Source organism: Engystomops pustulosus, chromosome 11 (genome assembly GCF_040894005.1).
Source record: "Engystomops pustulosus chromosome 11, aEngPut4.maternal, whole genome shotgun sequence".
NCBI classification, from domain to species: Eukaryota; Metazoa; Chordata; class Amphibia; order Anura; family Leptodactylidae; genus Engystomops; species Engystomops pustulosus.
Genome location: NC_092421.1, coordinates 54045433 through 54071095, shown reverse-complemented (window position 1 = coordinate 54071095; position 25663 = coordinate 54045433). Strand labels below are relative to the sequence as shown.

Below are 25663 nucleotides of genomic sequence, written 5' to 3'. Positions count from 1 at the left end.
TTATCAGCCCTAGAAGTGAATAAATAAGTGGTCAGCCATACACAACACTGCAAATTCAATTGGGGCAATTAAAGAGGTTATCCGGGTTTTAAAATTTACTGAAGGCCCGGCTGGGGTGGATAACACCTTTAAGGACCTAAGTTCTTGTAATCTCTAGGGGTGTTAGTAGTCAGATGTCCTAGAACAGCAGTCCTGAACTGTACAGGATGGTTTAATAGTTGTATAATTTGTCTTAGTCATAAAACTCACCATTTATGTTTGTCTCTTGCCTAGATGCCTTCTACAGAAATATTTATCATAACTTCTACATGAATAGGTCCTACAGGATTTCATGCAGAGTCATCACTATGTGCAGTGTCAGTAGGTGTAAATTTACCGAACTATGCAGACAAAGGCCATAGCTGAACATTGAGTAATGAATGATGAAGAAATATTGGGAGGATATATTCTGGTCAAAGTTTCACAAACCTTAAGATACTGGGGTGAAAGTTTTTTGGGTTACTAAGAAGACAAACCATTAGATGTATGAAATGGAAATATGGACACTGTTTAAACACTTCATGGTTAATTTAGCCTGTTATGACCGAGCCATTTTCTTTCATTGTTGCACACCAAAAGTAACTTTTTTTTTTTTTCATGCAGGACAATTTTTGAAGGGTACCCAGTTGGAATGTTATCCCCTATCCACATGTCCGACTGCTGGAACCCCCACGATCACAAGAACGGGGATCCCATTCTTATTGATGGAACACCTTTGTCAATAGGTGTGAACAAGAGCCAACCATTCTCATGGTTGATAGGGGTCTCAGCAGTTGCATCAGATTGTTCAGGGATAACAAAATAAATCTTTCTGATCGCTTTATAGAACTTTGTTAGCCACATATAGATTCATAGAGCTGCATTAAAATGTAGTTTTATGGTTTTCACCATATGGGATAATTGACTGATGCCTCATATATTGGGGGAGAAGTTAACTTTTTTTTTCGTAAACTTTTTTCACCAAATGGTACAGGCAGAATTCGTCCTCTTCACCTGCTTTGGACTACAACATCTGAACGGGTTAAATATCCTGCAAGAGTATGCAGTTCTCCCTTCTCTCTGTAATAGTTTGACCCAAACAAGATAATCCAGCACCATTGTAACGTCCAGTACAAAATGCATACTTTTATTTAGAGCATTTTAAAAATCTTATCCAACATGATATCTGGTACACTACAATGAATTACATGTTGAGGATTTACAATCCTTATTTTTAGTTTTATACTAATATGGTTGCGTGTCACAACATGTTTGAAATGGACAGGAATTTGTCCTCACACTGCTGTGCTCTTTGCTCTCTGCATTGAACTTCTTCACAACCTCTCCCAGCTAGTTTGATTAAAATACTTGAGTGGCAGGCTTCAGTTTGAATATTAGGGGAGGGGCAGTGCACCAAGCCAAGAGCAAAGCAGTGTGAGGGAAAACTCAAAAATGTAATTGGGGGTGTTACAGTCATGGAATATGAATACACCTTCACAAAATGAACATAGGTATGATAAATCGGCTCTACAAGGCCAATATATTACAATGGCTGCAGTTTTGCATTGTAAAAATTTTTGACTGCTGGATCTGTTATCACTAAACAATTTAGGATATAAGAGGTAAATCTTTTTTATGAAGAGCTATGTATCCCATATCACACTGGCATGTAGAGAGTTTGGCATTCACCCTACACATCAGTCTGTTTGCCATCAGTGTCATGACTGCAGCAGCCATTGGTTTTCCCTTTTACATGTTGTCGATGAGTTGGAAGATTTATAGACAGTGGAGGTTTACTTTGGTACCAAGACTTTAAGAGTTCGTTCACATGTTCCTTGTCAGTGATTCCATGGAGGCGGTCTTCCTTCTCCTCTTTTGCCTTCTTTATCATGTGAGCAACCTTCATCTCATTGTGCATGCTATGGAAGAAATGGAGAATGCATTTGTGGGCAAAGTCTCTCGCATGCTCACAGCAAGTCTCATCAAAGATCTTCTGCTCAATGTCAATGTAGTTACTCCAGTAGCGAGTTTGTAGAAAAGATGTTTGATCAAAGCAGGGCTTGAGGGTGCGGGCAAGGAAGGCCAAGATGATAAGGCACAAGAGTATGCTCCATCCTAAAGCCTAAATAGAAGGTGAAACAACATAGACTATTAAACACTGGGCTAGAAGAAGGAAAGTCCTGGGTTTATTGGGGGCTAAAACAATTATAGATTTTGCTATTGGTGGTATTCTGACACCGGAAACCCCAATAACGGGTTTATGCTCAGCCTTACATATTGTTAAGTCGCTATACATGGAGAAGAAATAAAGAACCCCTTCATTCCAATGATTAGCAATGTTCTCATGGAAAATCTTAAGGAGTTTTCTACTCCAGTTCCTGGATCTTCCTGCTCTAGTTCTTTTGCTTTTCAGGCCTGGAAGTTCTGGGGGGAGGGGGGGACCTTCACAGGATCACTTCTACTAATGCCCCAAATGGGTTTCGTGACCTCCCCCAAAACATCTGGCTGCCTCAGATACCAAAATTGGAAGTGGGATACTTTCTTCCCCCACCCCTCCCTGACTCCAGCCCCCTTAAGGTCTTCTAGATTCTTTGAAAACCTCATTAAAGGGGACCTACCACCACGAATTTACCTATAAAGGTAGATGGGGTGGTAGGTGGATCAATAGGACGTGAGGATAGCCCTTTTAAGGGCTAATCCTCACGTCCCCGCACTGTTTTGTGAACTTATATAAAAGGTTTATGCTAATTTTGTTATGCGGCTACTGGGGCGTGGTCACCTCTGCGGCTACTCCACTCCCCAGTAGCCGCATAACAAAATTAGCATAAACATTTTATATAAGTTCACAAAACAGTGCGGGGACGTGAGGATTAGCCCTTAAAAGGGCTATCCTCACGTCCTATTGATCCACCTACCACCCGATCTACCTTTATAGGTAGATTCGTGGTGGTAGGTTCCCTTTAAAGGGTAGATAATCAATATTATAGTGCTTGTAATCTGTTTCAGATAGATCTAAAACAGTCTGTTTGACATCGGTAAGTGAACACCACCTACACAACCGATGTCCATAGAAGATTACTGCCATGAATAGGACCTGCTTTATCTTTTGCAGCACATGCAGTTAGCCCATTCACAGTATGGGGATGTACTGCGCATGCATCGGCCGTGAATGTGAGCCAATACAAAAAATATCAGCTCGCGTCACCATTAGACGGTTGTGAACTTGAGGCCTTAACCCTATTGTTTTGAATTTCTACTAAACATTACACCATGTTAACCCCTTACCGACGCAAGCCATAATAGTACAGCGCACTTCGACTCCCGGTGCATGGAGAAGGCTCACGGCAGCATATTGCAGCACAGACTTACCAGTAACAACCACAATTGGTGCTAGCGCCATTCGTGCGTGTTTTCTGTTTTGGCAGCTTCAAAAAGATTGCGGCCCAGGGGGAAGAACTGAGGCAGTCTCGTTTTAACCCATTCATTACAATGTGCTAATTGCACATTGCAATGAATGCCGAGGAATGCCGATCCTATATGATAGGATCGATTGGATAAACTTGGAGTCTGAAAAATAGTAAAAATTAAAAAAAAAAAGTAAAAAAAAAAAATTATAATAAAAAACCCTAAAAATTCAAATTACCCCCATTTCCCTACAAATGGTATCAACGCGTCCGCAAAAGGCCCATTCTACCAAAATATAATAACTGTTTTTCACTGCATTTAACCCCGTAACGGAAAATAGCGCTCAAATTCGAAATGGCACTGTTTTTCCATTTTGAAAAATATTTAAGAAATCTATAAAAAGTGATCAAAAGGTTGTACAGTCCCAAAAATGATAGCATTGAAAATGTCATCAAAAGTCGCAAAAAATGACAACACACCCAACGGAGTATGAAAAAGTTATTAGCGCCAGAAGATGGCAAAATCAGAAAAACATTTTTGTACAGGAGGTTTAAATTTTTGGAAATGTATGAAAACAATATAAAACCTATATAAATTTGGTATCCCCGTGATCGCACCTACCCAAAGAATAAAGTAGACATGTCATTTGGGGCGCACAGTGAAAGCTGTAAAATCCTAGCCCACAAGAAAACGGCACAAATGCTTTTTATCGCTATTTTGACTGAGGAATTTGCATTTGGAATTTTTCCTGCACGGAATGGAATATTAAATACAGATCTTTATGTGTAAAAATAAAAAAGTTATAGATTTTTGAAGGTGAGGTAAAATGGAAATGGAAAAGCAAAAAAGGGACAGGTCGTTAAGGGGTTAAAGGAAACCTACCATCACAGATCTACCTATTAACCCCTTATCACCGACACTAGTTTTCAGCTCAATGACCAGACTCGATTTTTCAAATCTGCCCTGTGTCACGATAATTGGTTATAACTTCGGAACGCTTTAACATATCCGGGTGATTTTGAGAATGTTTTCTCGTGACACATTGTACTTCATGCTAGTTATAAAATTTAAGTGATAAGTTTTGCGTTTCGTTCTGAAAAAAAGTGAAAATTTGGCAAAAGTTTGTAAAAATTCTTAATTTTCCAAGTTTGAAATGTTCTGGTTTCCAGACAGGAAGTAAAACTACCCAAAAAGTTTGATAATTAACATTTACAGAATATCTGCTTTATGTTGGGATGATATTTTATGTTTCCGGTCATTTTTCTAGGATGTTATGAGGCGCAGAACTTTAGGTGCGATTTTTCTTATTTTCATGAAAATTGCCAAAACTCACATTTTGAGGGACAACTCAGCTTTCAGGTGACTTTGAGAGGCCTAAATAATAGTAAAACCCCATAAATTACCCCACTATAGAAAGTTCACCCCTCAACATATGTAAAACAACTTCTATTAAGTCCATTAACCCTTTAAGTGTTTCACATGGGTTAAAAAATATGGACCTGCGATTTAGAAACTATGGAATTTTTTTGGAAAATACATTCATTTAGGCCAAAACTGACATTTTCAGAATAAATTAAATGATGAAACGCACTGCAATGCTTGATGCCCAATTCCTCCCGAGTGTACTGATACCCCATATGTGGTGGTAAACTGCTGTTACGGGCGCACGGCCGAGTATAGAATGAATGGAGGCGCCATTCACAGCAGATTTGTATTGTCACATTGTACAACCTATACATTTTTATTTTTTTTGGTAATGCGATCATATGAGGGCTTATTTTTTATGGGATGAGATACAATGTATAAATAATTTATTTTGGGAGTCTAAAGCTTATTCATGAGATTTTATTAACTATTTCAAGGGGGACACAAACAAAATCATCAATTTTTATTTTGGATTGTTAGCATTTTTTTCCCCCCGCTCACCGTAACGTAAAAATAATATTTTATCTTTATTCTCTGGTTCACTAAGATTGCGGTGATACCTCATTTATATAGTTTTTCTTATTTTTGCTCAATTTTCCTGAGCAAAACCAATATTGGAGAAAATCGCATTGTTTTTACTATTGACAACTTTTCAGGGCCATAACTTCTGTATTTTTCTGTTGTCAGATCTGGTTGAGGGCTTATTTTTTGCGAAAACAGTTGTTCTTTTCAGTCGTATCATATTAGGGAACGTAACTTTTTTTGATCACTTTTTAGAACATTTTTTGTGATGGTGTTTGATGAAAAATTGTATATTATGGGAAGTTTTTCGAGTTTTTTTTTTACGTAGTTCAACGAGCGGGTTCAATATTGATTTAGATTTATTGTACAGATTAATACGGACGCGGTGATACCAAATATGTACGTGTTTTTGTGTTTTATTTACTTTATTTGCATTTTATGTGTTACTGGGGAGATGATGGGACTTTTATTTTATTTATTTATTTAATTATATTATAAAAAGATTTAATTTTTTTTTTTTTACTTTTTTACATTTTCTACTTCTTGGCTTGAATAAGCGATCATCCGATCGCTTATTCAAGCCTTTACACTGTAATACACTTGTATTGCAGTGTATAGTGAAAGTAACTGAGCATGCTGCGCATGCTCAGTTACTTACAGCCGGGTCCTGCCAGGAAGGCAGGACCCGGTGAGAAGAGGAGCCGACAGCCCCGGGTCACTCGTCGGAACCCGGGGCAGCGGCAGGAGGGATCGGATCCCCCGGTAAGCACACCGGGGGGGGGTCCGATCCACGGGGGACACACTTGCACGCCGCGGTCATGCTTGACCGCGGCGTGCAAGGGGTTAAACACCCGGGATCGGAGTTTTTCCGATCCCGGGTGTTAGTGCCGGGTCTGGGCTGTGATATCACAGCCCGACACCGGCACCAGCGAGACCCGGTGTCCCGAAAACTTCTTCTGATGCGCCGCCGTAGAAAGGCGTCGCATCAGAAGAAGTACCCTTAATGACCGCCGTAAAAACCCGATAGGGCGGTCATTAAGGGGTTAACAATAAGGAATCAAGCAAACAATAAGGAATTGTATCCACTCACCCGACCTCCAAGACTTGCAAAGTGTGTAAGGCACCCAATCCAAAGACTTAGAGACGTTGTAGGAAGAACGGTCTGGCACTCCAACGTCTTTAGGTAAAAAGTGATACTTGCTTTAGTTCAACATCATATAATAGCCATGTGCAACTCTGGACATGACACTCTTTTTACCTAAAGAAGTTGGAGTGCTGGACTATTCTTCCTATTCTAGCTATTAAGGTAGATCTGGTGGCAGGTTGATCTAATGAATAACATCTGAGCTCTTTTTAGGGCCAATCCTTCAGTCCCTGCAAACTTTTAAAATCTTTTATGACCCTAACGTGCAAATTTCTGAAGGAGGCTACTGGGGCGTGGAGTAACCAGAGCTGAAGCTACATGGCGCGGCTGCTCCACGCTGCAGTAGCCTCTTTTGATCCTCCTACTATGTCATCTTCAGCGCACAGCTCCTTGCAGCTAAATCATAAACTATTTTAATCATGAAAGATTTAAAAAGTTAGTGGGGACTAAAGGATTAGCCCTAAAAAGGGCTCGGGTGCTATTCATTAGATCAACCTGCCACCGGATCTACCTTAACAGGTAGATCTGTGATGGTAGGTTTCCTTTAAGAAATATATGTGTAAATTTCTATCAGAGTTCAGGTTCTTACATCATCATAGCATTATGCTGTATTACTTGCAGAACATGTCCAGAATTATAAAGAAATGGCCGCTCCATCTAGAAACTGTGCCACTCCCTTCCATGGGTTGTGTCTGGTATTGCAGCTGAGTCTTCTTGAAATCAATGGAGCCGAGGAACAATACTACACAATAGCTGTTGTGCGCAGCCAGGTTGTTTATCCTCCTGGACAATCCCTCTTTTGTCACTGAGGAGAGAATATTTTCCCACTATGACTAAGGACTAGCTAACTTTTTTTCAGCCTTTTACTATGCACATGTTTTTAAAATGATTTTATTAAAAGTTAGTTCACTTTTTCCAGAGCTGGAAATTCAGCACTATATCAGAGAGTTCACTTTACCTGTGACCAGCATTTTAAGTATCTTGAAACGGCTTTTCTTGATGTGTTATTTCTGATCAGGACGTCTTCCTTACAGGGCACCTTGTAGAGCAGGGTTTGCAATTCTGGTGAAGTGTTATTTGCAAAACCTGGGAATTTGTCCGGGTCCACCGAGCCACTAAATGCACAGACAAAACAATTCCCATCCAAGAGAGATGTCAGAATCCAGACCACCGGAGCAACCATGGCACGTGTGAAGACCGAAGTGCACATATATCTGAAAGTACAAAACAAGGCAGTCTTTTCACAGCTTTGTTGAGGGGAACATGAAGAAATTGTACATATGCTGAGGGTATTTTAGTCAATATTTTAGGTAGGGGTATATATGATCAATACCTTTTATACCATTACTAACCTTGAAGGGCTTTGCCCATGAAAGAAAGTTCTCAAATTTGAATCCCATAGTGATGTTTAAACAGTAAAGATAATTTTTAACTTTCAATTTTTTAATTTTTTTAATTTTACTTTGCAATTAAGGGGCGTTAATACGGAGATAAAACGGCAATAAAACTATCACTCAGTGCTGGTCAGTGCAAAATCCCAGAGTGTGGGCGACACTTCATGATTCCTCTAGTGCTATGAGATGCTGTGTGCTGACAATGTGATTAGATTATGAGGGTTTATCTACACTTTTGTTTTAGCTTCTGAACATTCTACTAGTATGAGATACATAGAAAAAGAGAGATCAAAGCCATGAGATGGATATAAAACACAACGATCCGCTTCGGCTCTACTATCTCACCGATAACACACACAAAGTCAGGTCTGCTATATGCCTCCCTCCCCCTGGATAAAGACCTTTTCTTGCCTGTAGCTAGTAGAGTAAGTCTCTGCACACTACTGCTTGCTGGCAGGAAGTGTCTATGTCTGAGCTGGTCTTGTAATGCAGGGGGAGGGTCAGGCGGGAGAAGCCATTCATGAGAAGAATCCGACCATAGTCAGAAGATTTGTGAATCGAATTCAGGGACAACATAATTTGTAAACACCTGGACTGATAGAGACAGGATGGAATTATATCTGTGAAATCCTATATTTTTGTTAATAACAGTAAACTATTTTTATTATTTTGTTATCCGGAGTATATGTAAGAATCTTGTCTTCGTGGAAATTCCCCTTTAAGTCTTTCAGGCTGTGTGCAAGTCAGTTGTCTTTTCAAACGCAATTCAAACATAACAGGGACGGGCTTGACCAGAATGCATATGCATTTGCACTGACACACATGCGCTCCGGAATGAGCACCTGGTATTTCGCATTAATTACACAAAACGCTGGGTGCTCATTCGACAATGTTATGTGTTGTCTTTAAAAAATTCAAGAAAAAAAAATGTTTCCAGATCACAGATGTATTTAGACTTAAGCTACAAAATGGCTACGTTATTAAGTGGTTAAGGCTCAGCCCCAAATTTTGTATTCTGACTTGCATCGCTTTATGTGATTATAACTTTGGAACCTTTACTTGGCAAAGCAATTATGAGATTGTTCCTTTTTTTTTCCCTCACATGTTGTACTTCATTTCAGCTGTTAATTTTAACTGATAAGTTTTGCGTTTATTTATTTTTGTTTACTTGTTATTTATTTTACTTGTTACACGGCGAGGTGCAGAAGGGAAGGAGCACTGTACAGCTGCTGGGATTTTAGTTTCCTCATTGGCCCCTTTTTTAGGCTATAAAATTTTAACTTTTTTGTTATTGGGGCCATATAACGGCAGTATGAGATGCTTTTTCCAGTTTTACCATTTTGGGGTTGGTATCCCCTATTGTTAAAGACTTAACTTTTTTTGAAGGCAGGAGTAGAAAAGCATCAATTCTTTACTGGATTTTTAACTTTTTTTTTCTTTTCACCATATAGCCTTATAATCATGTTATCTTTATTCTATGGGTCAATTCGATTATAGGGATACCATACTTAAATAATTTTTTCTAACGTTTTACTAAATTTGCCAATTAAACCTAATGTTGGGAAAAATCATTTTTGCATCGTCGGCTTTCAAGTGGCATAACATTTTAACTTTTTTGGCTGGGGTGCTAGTTGATGGCTTGTTCTTTTGCAGGATATGATGTACTTTGCAACAGTATCATTCTGGAGTACATACTGGTATGTAATTTCAGGTGGGTTTTTAATGTTTTTTTTTCTATGATGTTCATCATCTGGTTGTTTGTTCAAGATAATACCCTGCAATAATGTATTTCAGGGTATTAGCAGTGTCAGCCAATACACGTGCATAGGCTGACACTGTGCACTACCTGAGGACTTCCCTGGGGTCCTGAGCAATCGGCACTCCCCCAAAGACTGTGTGCATGCGCGCGCGCGGGGGGGGGGTTGTTGTATGAAGGGCTGGTTGGCGATCGTGGGGGAGAACCACTCCGACCGCAGGTATTACACTCGGGTGTCAGCTATTAGTTACAGCTGATTCAGATGCCAACTTGGCTTCGATCTAGAACTGAGCAGGCATCAGCTCTGCATCCGACATGTATCTGATGTACGACGCTACGAGGTTAAACACTTGTAATTGGAGGGAATCACATGTTTTGCCAGTAAATAATGCAAAACATGTTTTGCTCATTCCTGATCACAAGTGGTTAAGTCTAAATTAATCTGGGATTTGGGAAGCTCCTCGCCTCTGTGCTTGACTTCCATCTCTAAGCGTAATTTAGAAACAGAAGGCCAGCGTTGAATGCGTTGATGTGGGGATCCACGGACATGCACCAACAGGGCCAATATGAGAAAAGAGATAAAAAGCGCAGACGATTCAAGTGTAATTTACTGGTATATATCTACTGGAGAGATATATCGTAGATATATAAATAGAGAGGAGCTGCTGCCGACGGGACCCAGGTCCGTTCATCCAGGGTGACAGGCTTGGCGGTATAGTGGGGATCCACGAGGTATCGTCCCATTCTGGTAGGCGCAGCCAGACTCAGTGATTAGATTGAGTTTTTTTAAAATTCATAAAAAGATTTTAATACATGGGTAAAACACAGTGTTTTACCTGTCTAATTAAATCTTTTTATGAATTTAAAAAACCTCGATCTAATCACTGAGTCTGGCTGCGCCTACCAGAGCGGGACGATACCTCGTGGATCCCCACTAAACGTAATTTAGGGAAATATGCAAATATGTTTTCCAAGATTGGAAAATGAAAACATTTCCTCTTGTTGCTACCTTTAAAGGCAGTCCCCTTTATACCAAGCATGACTTACAAGAAGCTTAATAACATAATGTGGGATTAAGCCAAACCAGTATATCTATTCCGGAAGGAACTGATTGATGTAGACAGCGCTGTTTCAACCTGGTTAGGTCTCTTCAGTACAGCGTTGGGAACTGGTTTGGCTGAGTGAGAGTTTTGTGACTTGGGCCAGGAAGTTAGAGTTCTCCTTATGGAGAGTTTGGATGAGGCGGTCTTAATTGGCAAACTCTCCATAAGGAGAACTCTTATTTCCTGAACCTAAATGCAATTTGAACACAGCGCATGAATTTAGCCTAAGACCCTTGAGGGTGCAGGACTGCGATCGGTAATCAGAACTCAATGTCTTGCATTAAAACACTGGGTTCTGGTTACCGATCACTTGCGTTTCCATACGCGAAACGCTAATGGTACGTGTGACCGCACCCTCACACACTGGTGAATGTGATGTGTCCTACTGGCATCACACTTGCAGCGTGTGCTGGAATGTCTAGCGCAAATGCTGAGCAACTGGAACTGAACTAAGTATGTCTGTTTGGTTTCGGTTGCTCACTGTTTGGGCCAGACGTTCCTGCTAGCACATGCTGGGAGTGTGATGCAAGTTGATTGCACTGTACTCTCTAGTGTTTAACGGGCCGTTAAATGTACAGCATAATCCACATTAATTAACACTAATTAATTATAATTAATCCATATTAATTATATTTAGCAACAGGTTTTCAGTTCCCATGCATTATTGTGTTACTCATTATTTAGTGCATGGATGAGATCTGATAAAATCTCACCATACACTACTTGTTGAACATAATGGATTACACAGCATTTAGCCCACTACATTTGATTTTCTGTCTCCTTCTTGCTGGAGCTCCTTATTGCTTTGACAAAAAAAAACCCTGCATATGTGATCACAGCGTAAAGGTTTATACTGTGTATGAATTGTAAGTATAGACTTCTTCTAGGTTCCAACCACACTTATAATGGTGCATTTTTTATGAAGATTGTGAAGCCAAAGGCAGTGGGTGATTGAAAAGGAATAGGAAATGAAATGGGAGAACAAATATAATGGAAGAACAAATTCTTTTTCACCCACTTTTGACTTTAGATCCAAAAAAAGATCAAACATTACTTTAAAAAAGTGTGGCTATTTTTTAATTTTAACCAGAAAGAATACATTTATAAGCAGATTTGTTGCATAAATTTCATCCGCATAGGGCTTGCAGAATGCCATGCGTATAACCTCTTTTTAAATTAAATGAAAATTATTTTTAGGTTAAAGCATTTTGGCTACCTTGTGTGAATAAACTTGAAGTCTATACTACATTTAGCCATTTAATTTAATTTACTACCCCCTCGCAGAACAGTGAAATATTTGCTGATCACTTACTTCACAATTGCCAGATCTTTCTTTCTTCTGCCAGTGGGTCTCATCCATTCGTCCATCATAATAACCGATTGTCTGTTCACTATAAGACCGCACAGAAAAAGGGCAACTGGAGGCACAAACATAATCCCCATGCCATAGATCATGTTGTACTTGGGAAGGCACGGGCAATTAAAATCTAACGAATTGTAAATTTTAACACTGGCCAGAGCTAGGAGTCCGCAGATCCCATTCATCACTGACTCTGAGTTTGATTGGAAGTACTGAAATATCATCTTGAAACGATCCATGGTGTTCTGCTTTGTTCTAAATTAATGTGTATGAAAACTATAAAATCTGTCCTCGTCTATAAATGTATTCTAGGTCTGTGTTATTACCTAGATTGGAAGGTGTATCAGTTCTGAGCAGCGCAGTCTATAAGATGAAGCTTGAGTGAATGTTCTTGTAGCCTGTATTGTTACCTGCAGAGGTTGAGTCCGGCCCGTGTAGGTAAATGAGCTAGGCAAATGTTTGCTTTCATGAATACATTATTGAAAAGTCTTTCGAAAGGGAATCTTTTACAGGACACAAATGAGAGTACAAAACTCTACGGTTATAGTAAATTGATTTGCCATCTTTCTTTTAATTTTAATGGAATTATCAGTTTTTTATATTATACATAATCTAAGGACATAAGGAAACACGGCACAAACGGTAGAGATATACATTTCAGGCAATCCCTGACTAATAGATGACCCCCAGTTACAGATGGACCTCTCTTCCCAGTGTGACCTCTGGTGAAGCTCTGTGGATGCCGGTAATTTACCGAAATGTATCCCCAGGATGTAATGATCAACTGTAAGCGTTATCATAGGTGTCTGCCATAAATCTTTATTGTTAACCCTTGTGACAACCCAAAATTTAAAAAATCCACTTTTCGTAGGGACAACTATATTTTGTCTAGAGCTACACTTACAAAATAAACCAGTTCCATATTATTAACAAATTAAATTTGAAGAGTAACTGCCATTTCAGATAATTTTTGTGGAGTGTTGTGAACATTTTTCTAATATACTTCATTAAGAAATTCTGCTTAGTTCATAAAGAAACAGGTTACAAAGTACCGCTTAGTAACAGCTTTATTCCCCTCTCTGTTTACACATCTCTGGACAGTGCGTGTTAACCCTTTGTGGTTCTACCTGGCTGCAGTCTGCTATAAGCATTATTTTCAAATATCAAGCTGAAAGTGCAGGAGTTAATCCTCCTTGCTCACAGCTGTGTAAAGAACAGAAGGATAATAGCTTGTGGACTCCATAGACGCACACTATACCGGCTGGAATATGGATCACTACAAGGGTCATTGCAGCCTATTTCTTTACAAACTAAGCAGAATTGCCTAATAAAGTATATTAGAAAAATGTTCACAACACCCCCTCCCTCGTTAAAATTTATCTCAAATTGCGCTTTAAGAACAGACCTATCTTGTCATTAACCCATGGACAGCCTCTATATGACCAGTGAATCTTTTACAGACCATTCAAATTTCAGTTGTACTGGGTAAAAAATACTCTGTAAGATACCAGTTGTTTCCCACTTTCTGTTGATTTTTTGTATAATTCAAGTAGTTTCTACTGTATCAAATCTCTAAATCTCAATTGTCCTAGAGCTAGTGGTTGGAGACTAGCTGCTGTGTTATGTCCCACACATTGTATTCAGTAAGAACAAAAGAATCTGCCTTTGCTCTCTCACAGAGGCCACAAAACTCTGACCCCCTTTCTCCACTACTGCTGCTCAGTACCCCAACCGTTCCCCCAATGCCTGCGTATTATATAGTTTTTTTTCTATGTTTATTGTAATTAAATGAATGACACACTATTGTAAAATTCTGCTGTTAAAGTGTGTGCTGTCTACATCCAAATCATTCTTTCTATGTCAGAACTTGGCAACAATTTTTGCAACTTTTTGAAATAATTTGCATTTCATAGATGTGTATCTGTCCAGGCCAAGCAGCTCAGAGCATCCATCTATATTAACTATTCCAATAATGCACCTACCAACTATAGCATCAATGAATTTCACTGGGGTAAGGTACACCAGTTTTGCTAAACAAAAGTCGTTGGGGCTCATTTACTAAGGGTCACCTGCTGCACTTTTGTAGGACTAAAATGTCTTGCACGGGTATTTAAGAAGTGTCTGCTCTGCGGTTGTGTCTCACGCAACTCATTTGTGGCGCAGCTGCGCTGGCTTCCATGCGATACAAATTAGGGGGCGTGCTGTCAGAAGGTCCGACTGATTCGTGCTGCGCACCATATTTAACTTTCAAATTTTGTTGCACGCCCTATGTTAAAAGTGCACCACAAAAAAGATGGTGAACTCTGTTGGACCTGAGCGGCGAAGCAACACATTCATAATTTCTGGTGCACAATCTTAGTGAATTGCTGCACGCAGCATTATAGGCGAACAATGCACTTTTAGTGAACTCAAATGGCTTTGTAAGTAAAAGTGCCCCATTATGTTTTTGGACTGATGATACTGAGATACCCTGTATCACTCAGCCTCTTGGCAAAAATGTATCTTTGGAGATATTTAGCTTTCATGTTCTAGGGGTTCTGCACCAATTATTGGGGGACGGCATTTGTACCACTGGTCCACATACAACAATGTTTCCACTGGAACATCAGTGAATTTTCTTCTGTCTTGATAAGCTTCCTGTTCTCTTTCTTTCTTTGTCCCTTCAAAGTAACCCTTCACACACCTCTCAGCAAGTTTATGATTGTACTCGATACACATCACATCAAAACAGTTCTCCTCCATGTCTGAGTACTTGGTCCAATAGCGGGCTTGCAGAGTTTCTGGTGTGGTGAAAAGTGGCATCAGACAACGTGCAAGAGCACCAAGGAAGATGAGTGTGAGAACCGATATATAGCCAATGCCCTGTAAAGAGAGAAGTCAAAGTCATCCCTGCTGCATCTACTGATAATGCCTCAGTATCAGTAAGTATCTGCTGTATATAATAAGATTTTCCCCTGCACAGCATATGCCATAAGAGTAAATGAAAGAAATTACACAGAAATTACTGTTTTGAAGATCCTATTCTGCCACCAAAAACAGTATAAAACACAGTGAAAAACTACCGGCAATAGGAAGCTCAAGACGACACTGACATATGTTACTTATTTTTTCATTTAAAGTGTAGCAAAACTTCCCACAAAATTGCATACACTAAAAGTGCAGATAATAATGATGAACTTTGTAGCCTATTTTATTAAACAAATCTGTTCCAGTGACTTTTTTGCCTGCCTTTCTTCCACATTTAAAGAGGACCAGTTAGCAAGAAATTCGGCACTAGGAGCTGCTTACTGAAGTAAGTGCTAAAACAAACTCCGCAGTGTTAGAGTAATAGCGTTATCGGAGGTTTCCGATTACACTATCTAAAACTGTGGCGGAGTACAATGTATACGTCGAACCGCTCTCAAAGCTGTCCGGTGTAAGGGGTCATTTTTATGGGACCAGCTGATACTATTGATGCCATTTAGAGAACTGTACCCTTTCATTATATTCTACTAAAATTTTTATGTGGGGCAAAATGGCGCAGAGTAGCAATTGGGATGTGTTTTTTTTTTTTCTGTCATAGCATTTTGGGATGCAGGGATACCTAACATGTTAATGATTTTTTTTGGTTATTGATATATGCATTCTAGGGAGGGGGTGATTTGAATTTTCCTTATTTTTTAGGTCCCCTATGGTATTTGAATTTGTCTGATAGCTCATACAATATACTGCAATATAATTGTTTCACTGTATGTTGCTAAAATACTGCTTCACTATAACAGCCTGTTACAGACAGCACTTTTAATATAGTATACTAATTTTACCTGTGATAAAACTTTGAGGAACCTGGATATTGCTTTCCTGGTTGATGACGTACGGAGCAGATCAAAGTTCTTGCAGGGCACTTTAGCAAGTAGGACTGATGTTTCATACTGAGGAAAGTCCTCAAATCCTCCGAACTGGTCAGGATCAAGTGTCTCACTGAATCCACAGACAAGTATCTTTCCATCTAGGAAGCAGACGAGGATCCACAGTATGGGCGCTGCCAGTGCCCTGATCATCATTGCTATGAACATTTGCCTACAACAGAAGAATACTAGTCAGCTCTGTACTAGAGGTTTGAAATCTGTGGGTTGAATGGCAACGTATGATTTTTGTGTTGTCAGATAGACTCAATGGAAGAAATCTATCAATTTGAAAACGCCAGAAAACTGGAGCAATTTGCTCCTGGAATGCAGTGCACCACATTAACCAATTTTAGTCTGTTTTCTGACTCTTACGAATAATGGGTGTGTCCTATTAATAAGGGGGCGTGTCTAAGCTAGACCAACTAAAAGAAGGTGCAAAGTAGGACTCCTAGTCTAACAGACAAACATAGCAGAAGCATGCTCTATCTTTTCCCTGTGTACCGCCGGGTCACCATATGTGTCTGTGATATGTATCTGATACATGTCCCCACAACAGGCATCTGAATGAGACCTTATACTACACCAGAATAATCATCCAGCAATAGACACAGTAATAAATTTGGGGCAGCAGATAACTGTCCAGTTGTACTCTGCACTGGTTTAAAGACTCTTCAAATATTCCCCAGACAAAGGGGTGCCTCGGCAATAATACTGAATCTGTTCTGCGACTATGTCCATTAAAGTGGCGGTATGTAGGGGTGCACCAGCCATGAGGCGAGTTGAGTCTCTTGCCTCAGGCAGCACCTACTGCAGCAAGATGAGGGGCGCATCAGGGGTGCAGTCGTCTGCTATAAAGCAGGACCTGACAATTAAAAATAGTGTCTCTTCACACCTGATCTTAGCATGGGTGTGAGACACGGCATGGAGAACCCAATTACTAAAAATATAACCGGATATATTACTACCAGATGGGGCAAAGGGGGCGCCATTTTATAGCTCGCCTCAGGCAGCAGAGAGTTTAGGTTCACCCCGGGGGTATGATATGGCAGAGGGTACCACATAAGCAGCATGCATACAGTAATGAGGGCATGGCCCCGTCCATGTGCCAGAAGCCATCAGGACGTCAAGAGGTCCCTAGTCCTGCTGTCCTTGGGGTCATGTGACTTGTCCTTCCTAAGAAACATGACCTGCTTAAGAATTATATGTTTTACCCTATTAGGATTTTGCCCTGGTAAAGTTTTGTATAAGTGGATAAAACCCTTTAACAAGACCAACTTAAATTCAACTGAATTCAGCATTCAGTATCAGACACTTTGGGGAAATTTCTCAAGGCTTGTATACCAGTTTTCTGGTGTATAAACCTTGAAATAATCTCATTTTCTGGCCATGGGTGGGAAGGGGAACATCCCCAGCCGTGGAATGGGCCAGTGAATGGTGTTCCTACCCTTTGCCTGCTCACTGGCTATAGCCTGCAGAAGTTCTGGGGCGAGTTGTTGCATATTCCTATGCCAGGCAGGACCTGGCGTAAAATTGTACAACAGCACAACCACCTGCCAGATATATTGGGAGACTGGAACCTCTAAATTTATATGGCGTGGCAGGAGGAGTGCACCATGAGCTTAAGCGTGAAATATCCCCCCCCCCCTTTGAATGCCATACAGTTTTTAGGAGAATTTACCATTTATAAACGGCCCTCTTTGTGACAGTAAAATAGTTGGATCTTGGTGTTTTCGACTTTTTACTTTCAAAAAGTCCCACTTAAATATAAGAGCTCTATACTGACAGACCTACCATTCTTCCAGGCTAGTGCGAGGCCACGCAATACGGGATTTATGGGGTTTTTTTTGTACATTTTCCTACAATTTGTTTCATGTGTTCAGCTTCTAATGCAAATTTTTGAGAGAGTAGTGTTTACAATAATAAATCTGACATAAAATAGTTGCAAGATGCCTGCCTACTGGCCTCTTTGAACACTATTGTAAAATCTGCCCCATTGTGTGTTGCACCAACCATCCCAAATCCCATCTTTTATTGGTACTTTAATGCAAGTCACATATTTGCTTTCTCACAGCTTAATAGAATTCTCTTAGATCATTACAGTCACTTTTAAAATCAAGGCAACTCATGTGAATAAATTAGAGTCATAACATTGATTTATTGGAGCATTAAATGTGTGTCTATAATATTGGATCTATGCAGGATCACATACCAGTGAAATTGTGTCATGGTTTTCATATCTTTTTCTACCTGTTATACAATGCCATTGCACAGCTGTGTACACACAGAGCTTCAAAGTTAGTGCATCCTCAGACTAAAGAATAGTGTTATGTTATTGTTGTTGCATCCACATGTAATGACCTGGGTACTTGGTGTGGAATCATCTGTACGTCTAATTATGGGCTGGAGATTCTCCCTTTATGTTTGTTACTACTTGTGATCAGTCAGCTCTGGTGAAATTCTCATCTACCAGTTCACTTTTAGGTTTTGCCTTTTACAATTATTTGTGATAATATTTTTATTGTACCAATGGTGCTCTCTAATTAAAATTAATCTTTTTTAAAATATTACATGATAAAAGGCAAAAAATCTTTTAGGCTCATTTAATGTTCCTGTTTCTTGCCATGTGAAAAAAAGTAAAGAATGGAGGTTTAACATATCGGGTAAAAATCCCATTGACATCAGTATAAATTTGATGTCATCCTGTTCTGTTTAGACAGGGATACATTATACATACGTTTATTGAACGGAAAAAAAATGGTGAAGGGTGAAAGAAAACATGACTTGGACAAACTGAGTGTTTGGTTGTCCACTTGACAAATGAGGATTAATGTGGATAAATGTGAGGTTATGCACCTGGGGTCAAATAATCCAAAGGCAAAATATGTCCTTGGGGGAGTGAATCTGGGAGATTCCCTTGTTGAGAAGGACCTGGGGGTACTAGTAGATCATAAATTGAATAACAGCATGCAATGTCAGTCAGATGCATATAAAGCCAGTAGGATCTTGTCATGTATCAAAAGTGGTATGGACACTCGTGATAGGGATGTAATATTACCACTATACAAGGCACTGGTTCAGCCTCACCTGGAATATGCTGTCCATTTCTGGGCACCGGTCCATAAAAAGGGAGCCCTGGAGCTGGAGAGGGTTCAACGTAGAGCCACAAAAATGATAAGGAGTTATGGAAGGTGTCAGTTATGAGGAAAGATTAAAACAACTAGATTTACTTAGTCTGGAAAAGAGACAACTACGAGGGGACATTATTAATTTATATAAATATATGAATGGTCCATACAAAAAATATGGTGGAAATTTGTTCCAGATTAAATCAAATCAAAAGACGAGGGGGCACTGTCTACTTTCTTGGGAAAACAAAGTTTAATCACCGGAGGCGACAGGGCTTCTTTATTATGAGAACTGTCAATCTGTGGAATAGCCTGCCTCAGGCGCTAGTCACAGCAGGGACAGCAGAGAGCTTCAAGAAGAGTCTAAACGTCTTTTTACATCTAAATAACATTGATGGTTATGTTATGTAGAATTGTTTTTCATAAATCCCTTTTCTTCCTTGGTTGATCTTGATGAACATGTGTCTTTCTTAAACCGTACAAACTATGATACTATGAAACGGATCCATGCCAAACAGACCATAACAAATGAAGTCAAATTTACCTTCATGTCAATGGGATTTAACTCATGCGTTTAACCTCCATTCTTCACTTTTTTAACGGAGCTAACGAACGCTAATGTGAATTTAGCTTTAGTGGCTTGTATCTAGATTATTATAATTAGTGATCTTCATACCCAAGGTCCTAGTTGAGAGAGGATTGTTAGCAAATCATTATCGGGTGCACTGCTATTGCTGCCTAATTGACTTCTGTCTCTTTCCAGAGTTTCCCCATGATTCCCACAAGACAAATCTCATACTTATCTGAGGAAGTGGTCCATTCATAAATAGACAGAAAAAAAATTCCATAATAAAGTTATTTTTTTAAGCTTCAGATTCTAATGCTTGGTGGAGGTGGTAGCGCACAGCAGTTATTTACCACCAAATATGCATTTTAATAGAAACCTTATTAACCAACAGTAATGCGCTGTCAATGCTATCAAAAGAATTACGTAGAATTTTTTGGCTGCTTTTTTTTCCGGAGAATTCACTATACCTGTCCATTGTTTGTGTCTTGTGCAGCAGCTCAGTCCCATTAAAGGACATCAAAGAATTGCAAATTTATTATAGTGGTGACCTGCTTCACTGGCTGAGCGCCCTCTACTGGTGTTTCCTGTGGTGGCAGCAGACTAGTGCAGAGTGGTGGGAAAGCATGGAAGAAAAAATATTTTTTATTGCCTCTGAAACATCCCTTTAAGCATCTAACTCTACTATAACTTTATGTAACCGTTAGTTGGAAACTCATTTTACTTATTATTTTTGTGCAAAGGAGTCTTGGGTGTGTCTTTAAGATTGTGTGAAAAATGTTGCCAAAAGAAGCATTGGTCTGCACCAAGCCAACACGTCACAGAATGTAAAATTCTTTTTAATATTCAAGAAGAAGAATTTGACGCTTCTATTTTTAATTCTAACATATAATTCTATATGTGTGACATTATAAACACATGTTTTTTATGATCGAGGTAATTTGGAAATTGATGATATATTCAGACTTACTTTAAAACTTTCTTGTTTTTCGCTCTGTTTCCTTCAGGTCTAGAATATTCTATAGTCAATGACCCACAATACTGGCTGACAAGTATTCCAACAAAGAAGAAGATGAATGGTGGCGCCAGCAAGACCATCAGAGCGTAAGGTTTGTTGAATCCTGGTATACATGGGCACTTAAATTCATAGGCCTTATAAACTACCATGCTTGTCAGGACAATCAAGCCACAAACTCCATTCATTTTGGCGTCTGAGCCTGACTTGAAGTATTTTATAACTCTTTCCATGATGGTTTCTACAACACAAACAAAAAATAATCTTTTTATTATTATTATTGTTAGTGCTGTGTAGTATTGCCTGCCTAAAAGGTAGAGGTGTCTGTATTTAGGTCAACAGCAGTGGTGGCGAACCCATTGCATCCAGAACCCTCTCTGTGGGCACCTAGGTGGTTACCCTTGCTCCAGTCCAACAGACAGGAATCAAGACCTAATGCTGCAGTCCGAGGAAGCTCAGGACGTGCCATGCTCAGTTCTGTTTTAAAGCAGCACATCCTGGACTGCCTGAGACTACTGGAGGAGCGAGAAGGTGATGGAAGAGGAGTAGCCTTCTATGTTATACCTGTAAAATGCCAGAATGTTATATATAAAATGGTAAATGAAAAAGTTTTAAAACTTTAATGGGTCTCAGCAGTCAGAACCGCAAAGATCAACCAATAAGTAGACATCCTGTGCATAGGTGGTAAACTGCCGCCACAATGTAACACTTTTTAGAAGTTAAAGAGAACCTGTCAGGTTGATTTATGACCCTAAATCAATTACAAGTCCTTATGGTTTAGGGTTCCAAATCAACCTGTATGAGATCTGTCCACGGGCACAATGTAAAAATCAAACATTAATACTCGCATAGATGTGAGTGTGATGTAGCACATCAGACTCATATCTGAAGATCATGGTCCTTGTGCCTCCTTTTGGGAGCCGGGGACAATACCATACCTGTGGCGCTTGCACAGTGAAGCTGTGCCGCAATACACAGGCGCTGAGACTGTTGAGACTAAATGTTTGTTATTTTCAATGTGCCCACATAGTGAACTCATACAGGGCGAGTTGGGACAGTAAACCATTGGTCCTTATGGACTAGTGGGTGGTTTAGTATTCCAGATCGCACTGACCAGTTCCCTTATCATTGTGAACCATTAAAGGAAGTTTTTTCAGCAGGTCCCATTATATGTATTTAACTAAAGATTTCTGCTGGTTCATTTGTAACAAATCACATTTAGAAAAGGGATCTCTCTCTTTATTAAGCTTCTTTTAACATTGCAAAGCATCGCCCTAAATTGTGACTTTGACCCAAACAAGTAACTTTTAACATGATGCAAAAAAAACATACAATCATTTTATTTAATGCCTGTGGATGCAAGTCGGCTGTGATTCTTCTATGTCCGTGTAGGGAAACCTGGGGATATGCTGGGGATATTACTACATGGCAAACAATAGAAAAGTACAGCAGATTACACTTTCCTATGTAACTAAAAAATAAGGTGGTGCATAAATGTTTTACCTCTGCCAGGGGTGAAATCCAAATTATAGGAAAAGGATCACATAATATTATCTTTACACTACATACCTACATGTGCGTAGCTATAACTTACTTAACATGAAACTATGATTTATATGGAAAGGAAGGAATAGATGAAACATACCTTAATTGTAGAAAACTGTGAAAAACTTCTCTGTTTCCTTATCACCTTATAAATGGGTCTGTGCGGTTTGGAAAACGAATTTTGCTAATTGCGCTCTTAAAAGTTTCTTGAATTTTCATAGGAGAAAAGACATAATATGAGAGGACACACCTTCTACTACGGCAGGAATAACTGGTTCTGTCTATAGCAGAAGTCTTAATGTACATTTACTCTGCTAGTCTTAACTTTTCAAAGTAAAGGAGCGTTTTGAGTGCTAATGGGTGCCATTCCTTGACACCTCCATTAAGGCTGGGTTCACATTGGCATTTTTTTTCACATCCCATTTTGTCCTATGGACACATACAGATTGGTTTGCTCTTCCTGGCTTTCGTGATTTATCACTGATGCCTTACTGACCCATTCCTTTTAATGGGCTTTTTCACACTTCATTTTTTTTTGGTTACTAATCCAGTGCTTTCAGGGAACACAAAGAGAACAGATTCTAAATTGACCACTGATCAGTGAAAAAAAACTGAAGTGGGTCAGTAAGGCATCAGTGATAAATCACTGAAGCCGAGAAGAGAAAAACAAATCTGTGTCCGTAGGCCAAAATGGGTTCAGTGGAAAATCATGCCAATCTAGTCTACCCTAAATCAGACTCATTTTGCAGGCGACAAAGCGGTGTTCTCGCAAGTGGATGAATGATGAAGCTCTCTGACCTCTTAAAGGACATCTACCTCCAGGATGAGGGATTGTAAACCAAGCACACTGACATACTGGTGTGTCCCCCTTCTGGCATGATCATCTCTTGTTTTAGCTTTTTATGCCCTTGCTTTTAACCCCTTAACGCTCTGCGCCGTAGCTCTACGGTGCAGAGGTTTAGGGTATGTATGAAGAGGGCTCACGGGCTGAGTCCTCTTCATACAGAGGTGGGGGTTGTTGCATATTGCAGCAAACCCCCACCGCTTGCACCGATCGCGGCTATTAACCGTTTCGTTGCCGCCGGAAAAGTCGCCAGCGGCATTTAAAAGACGGCGGCGCGATCGGTTGCCATGGTAGCCTCGGGTCTTCGTTTGGCATCTGCAGATTCGTTACAATGAGCCAGTGGCTCATTGTAATGAATGAGCTGCAAAAATGCCATATATTGCAATACAGTAGTAATGCAGTATATGGTAGGAGCGATCTGACCATCTAGGGTTAATGTACCCTAGATGGTCTAAGAAATAGTGGAAAAAAAAGAAAAAGAAAAGTTTAAAAAATAAAAAAATTATTAAAATATTAAAAATTCAAATCACCCCCCTTTCGCTAGAACTGATATAAAACATAATAAACAGTAAAAATCACAGACACATTAGGTATCGCCGCGTCCCAAAATGCCCGTATAAAAACGGTTACAATTTTTCCACATTTGGAATTTTTTTTCAGCTTCGCAGTACACGGCATGTTAAAATAAATAACATTACGGGAAAGTAAAATTTGTTGCGCACAAAATAAGCCCTCACACAGGTCTGTACACGTAAAAATGAAAAAGTTATGGATTTTTGAAGGTGGAGAGCGAGAAATGAGCGAAAAAACCCTGCGTCCTTAATGGGTTAAGAAAAAAATCTTAACCCATTTTGCAAATGAGCCTCCGGGTTCCAGACTCCATTAATACCTATGGAACCCGTAGGCCCTCGTATTTTTTTGTGAGAACCAGGGCATAAGAAGCTAAAAGAAGAGCAGATCCTACCAGGGGGAAGCACACACACATGTATGTCACTGTGCTTGTTTTACAATCTTTGATCCTGGTGGTAGATGTCCTTTAAGGGTTTAAATTGACTAATTTGGGGGTTGTGTGACCTTACCTTTAAATCAATAAAAAGTAAAATGTCAGAGCAAGGTGTAACAATATAGCATAGTGTTACCTTAATTCTAGCGGGCAGAACTTAAATGGAACTTGGGCAGATTTATGACATTACAACCCCAGGCAGCATGAAAGAACTATACTTATTGGGGCAGATTTATCAAGCTGTCTGTCTAGTTACCCATGGCAACCAATCACAGCCCAACTTTCATTTTACCAATGCTCATGAATATTTCAAAGGGGAGCTGTGATTGGTTGCCATGGATAACTAGAAATATTCAGACTTTCAGACAGCTTGATAAATATGTCCCATTGTCTTACACTGCTACAGATACATAAAGAAATGAATTCACTGCATCTTTTAGACTTATAGACAACTGGTTGATAAAATGTAGACCTCAACTTTAGAGAAAGGAATTATAATTCTAAGGCAGAAAAGTCACCAAAAGATAAATGCATGTAGATGGTGCCCTCTAGTGGTCATTACTGTAATTCACATAGACTAAAATCTCTGTATTTAGTTTTGTATTTCTGTGTCTCTGTATTTAAATAAATCAACGTCAACATATTCTGCAGTGTCTTGCAGATCATGAGGACATATACAGATGAAATAAGACATTACTGAGCAATAAACATGGTGAGATGGAACAATAGAAATAAGGGCCCTGCTTGAAAGAGCTTACAATCTACAAATTATAATAATATTTCTTTATTTATATAGAGCACACAGATTACACAGCGCTGCACAGAGCTGCCAAATCAGTCCCTGTCCCCAATTGGGCTCACAATCTAATCAACCTATGTTTTGGAGTGTGGGAGGAAACCGGACTTGATACAAACAGTATTGTATAAGTATGTCGGAGAAGGGAATCAGCTACACTGTATGCATATCCCTGCAAATATTCAGGAGGCAGGGACTGGTTTACATTTATTTTACATATACTGAGGTTTAAATTTATTTATTTATTTTTTTACAAATTTCAGCATCCTTTTAAAATGTGATAAAGTTCTAAAGGTCATTTATTTGTATGACCTCCACTAGGGGCACCTGGAAGCATCTTGTTGTGGATTTCATTGTTTTTTCTCAAGATTAATATATAGTATGAGATGTAGCGATCTGTTATTAGTATCTGCATTCATTATGGGACAGTATTATGTGACTACTTTTTTTGAATAATAATTGCCAATTGTATTATAATATCACTAAATACCACTTGTGATATCACAGCAGTTTGCTTGACTACATTTTTTGACTTATTCCATGAGATATGTCACTTCAGCTTACACTGATATACAAATATAGTATATGAGTAACTTTGAGTTTTTTTTGTTTTAAATCAATTTTTATTAGTTATATATATACACATCAAATCTAAAATACATAAAACGTTGGTTTTAAACAGTTGAGAGAGTAATTTTTTTTTATCTGTAATCTATATATTAGCTGGATCCTAGGCTGCATCCAACAGGGTGTAAT

The 25663-nt window shown here is 39.3% G+C and overlaps 2 protein-coding genes across 3 annotated transcripts; both read right to left on the bottom strand.

Moving 5' to 3' along the window:
* Positions 1-932: 932 nt before the first annotated feature.
* Positions 933-24338, bottom strand: CALHM3 (calcium homeostasis modulator 3). Of its 2 annotated transcripts, XM_072130800.1 has the most exons (7): positions 24248-24338; positions 22365-22470; positions 20675-20960; positions 15931-16186; positions 12080-14989; positions 7473-7728; positions 933-2140 (listed from the first exon to the last, which is right to left on the bottom strand). In XM_072130800.1, the coding sequence occupies exons 5-7, from the start codon at positions 12364-12366 to the stop codon at positions 1709-1711; spliced, it is 975 nt and encodes a 324-aa protein (XP_071986901.1). In that variant the 5' UTR covers positions 12367-14989; positions 15931-16186; positions 20675-20960; positions 22365-22470; positions 24248-24338; the 3' UTR covers positions 933-1708. The 2 variants fall into 2 exon arrangements, with proteins under 2 accessions (XP_071986901.1, XP_071986902.1); XM_072130801.1 differs by lacking the exon at positions 24248-24338 and having other exon boundaries at positions 22365-22504.
* Positions 14642-21188, bottom strand: LOC140105450 (calcium homeostasis modulator protein 3-like). The gene is made up of 4 exons (XM_072129406.1): positions 21119-21188; positions 20675-20960; positions 15931-16186; positions 14642-14989 (listed from the first exon to the last, which is right to left on the bottom strand). Exons 1-4 carry the CDS (start codon positions 21186-21188, stop codon positions 14642-14644), a joined length of 960 nt encoding a protein of 319 aa, XP_071985507.1.
* Positions 24339-25663: the final 1325 nt, after the last annotated feature.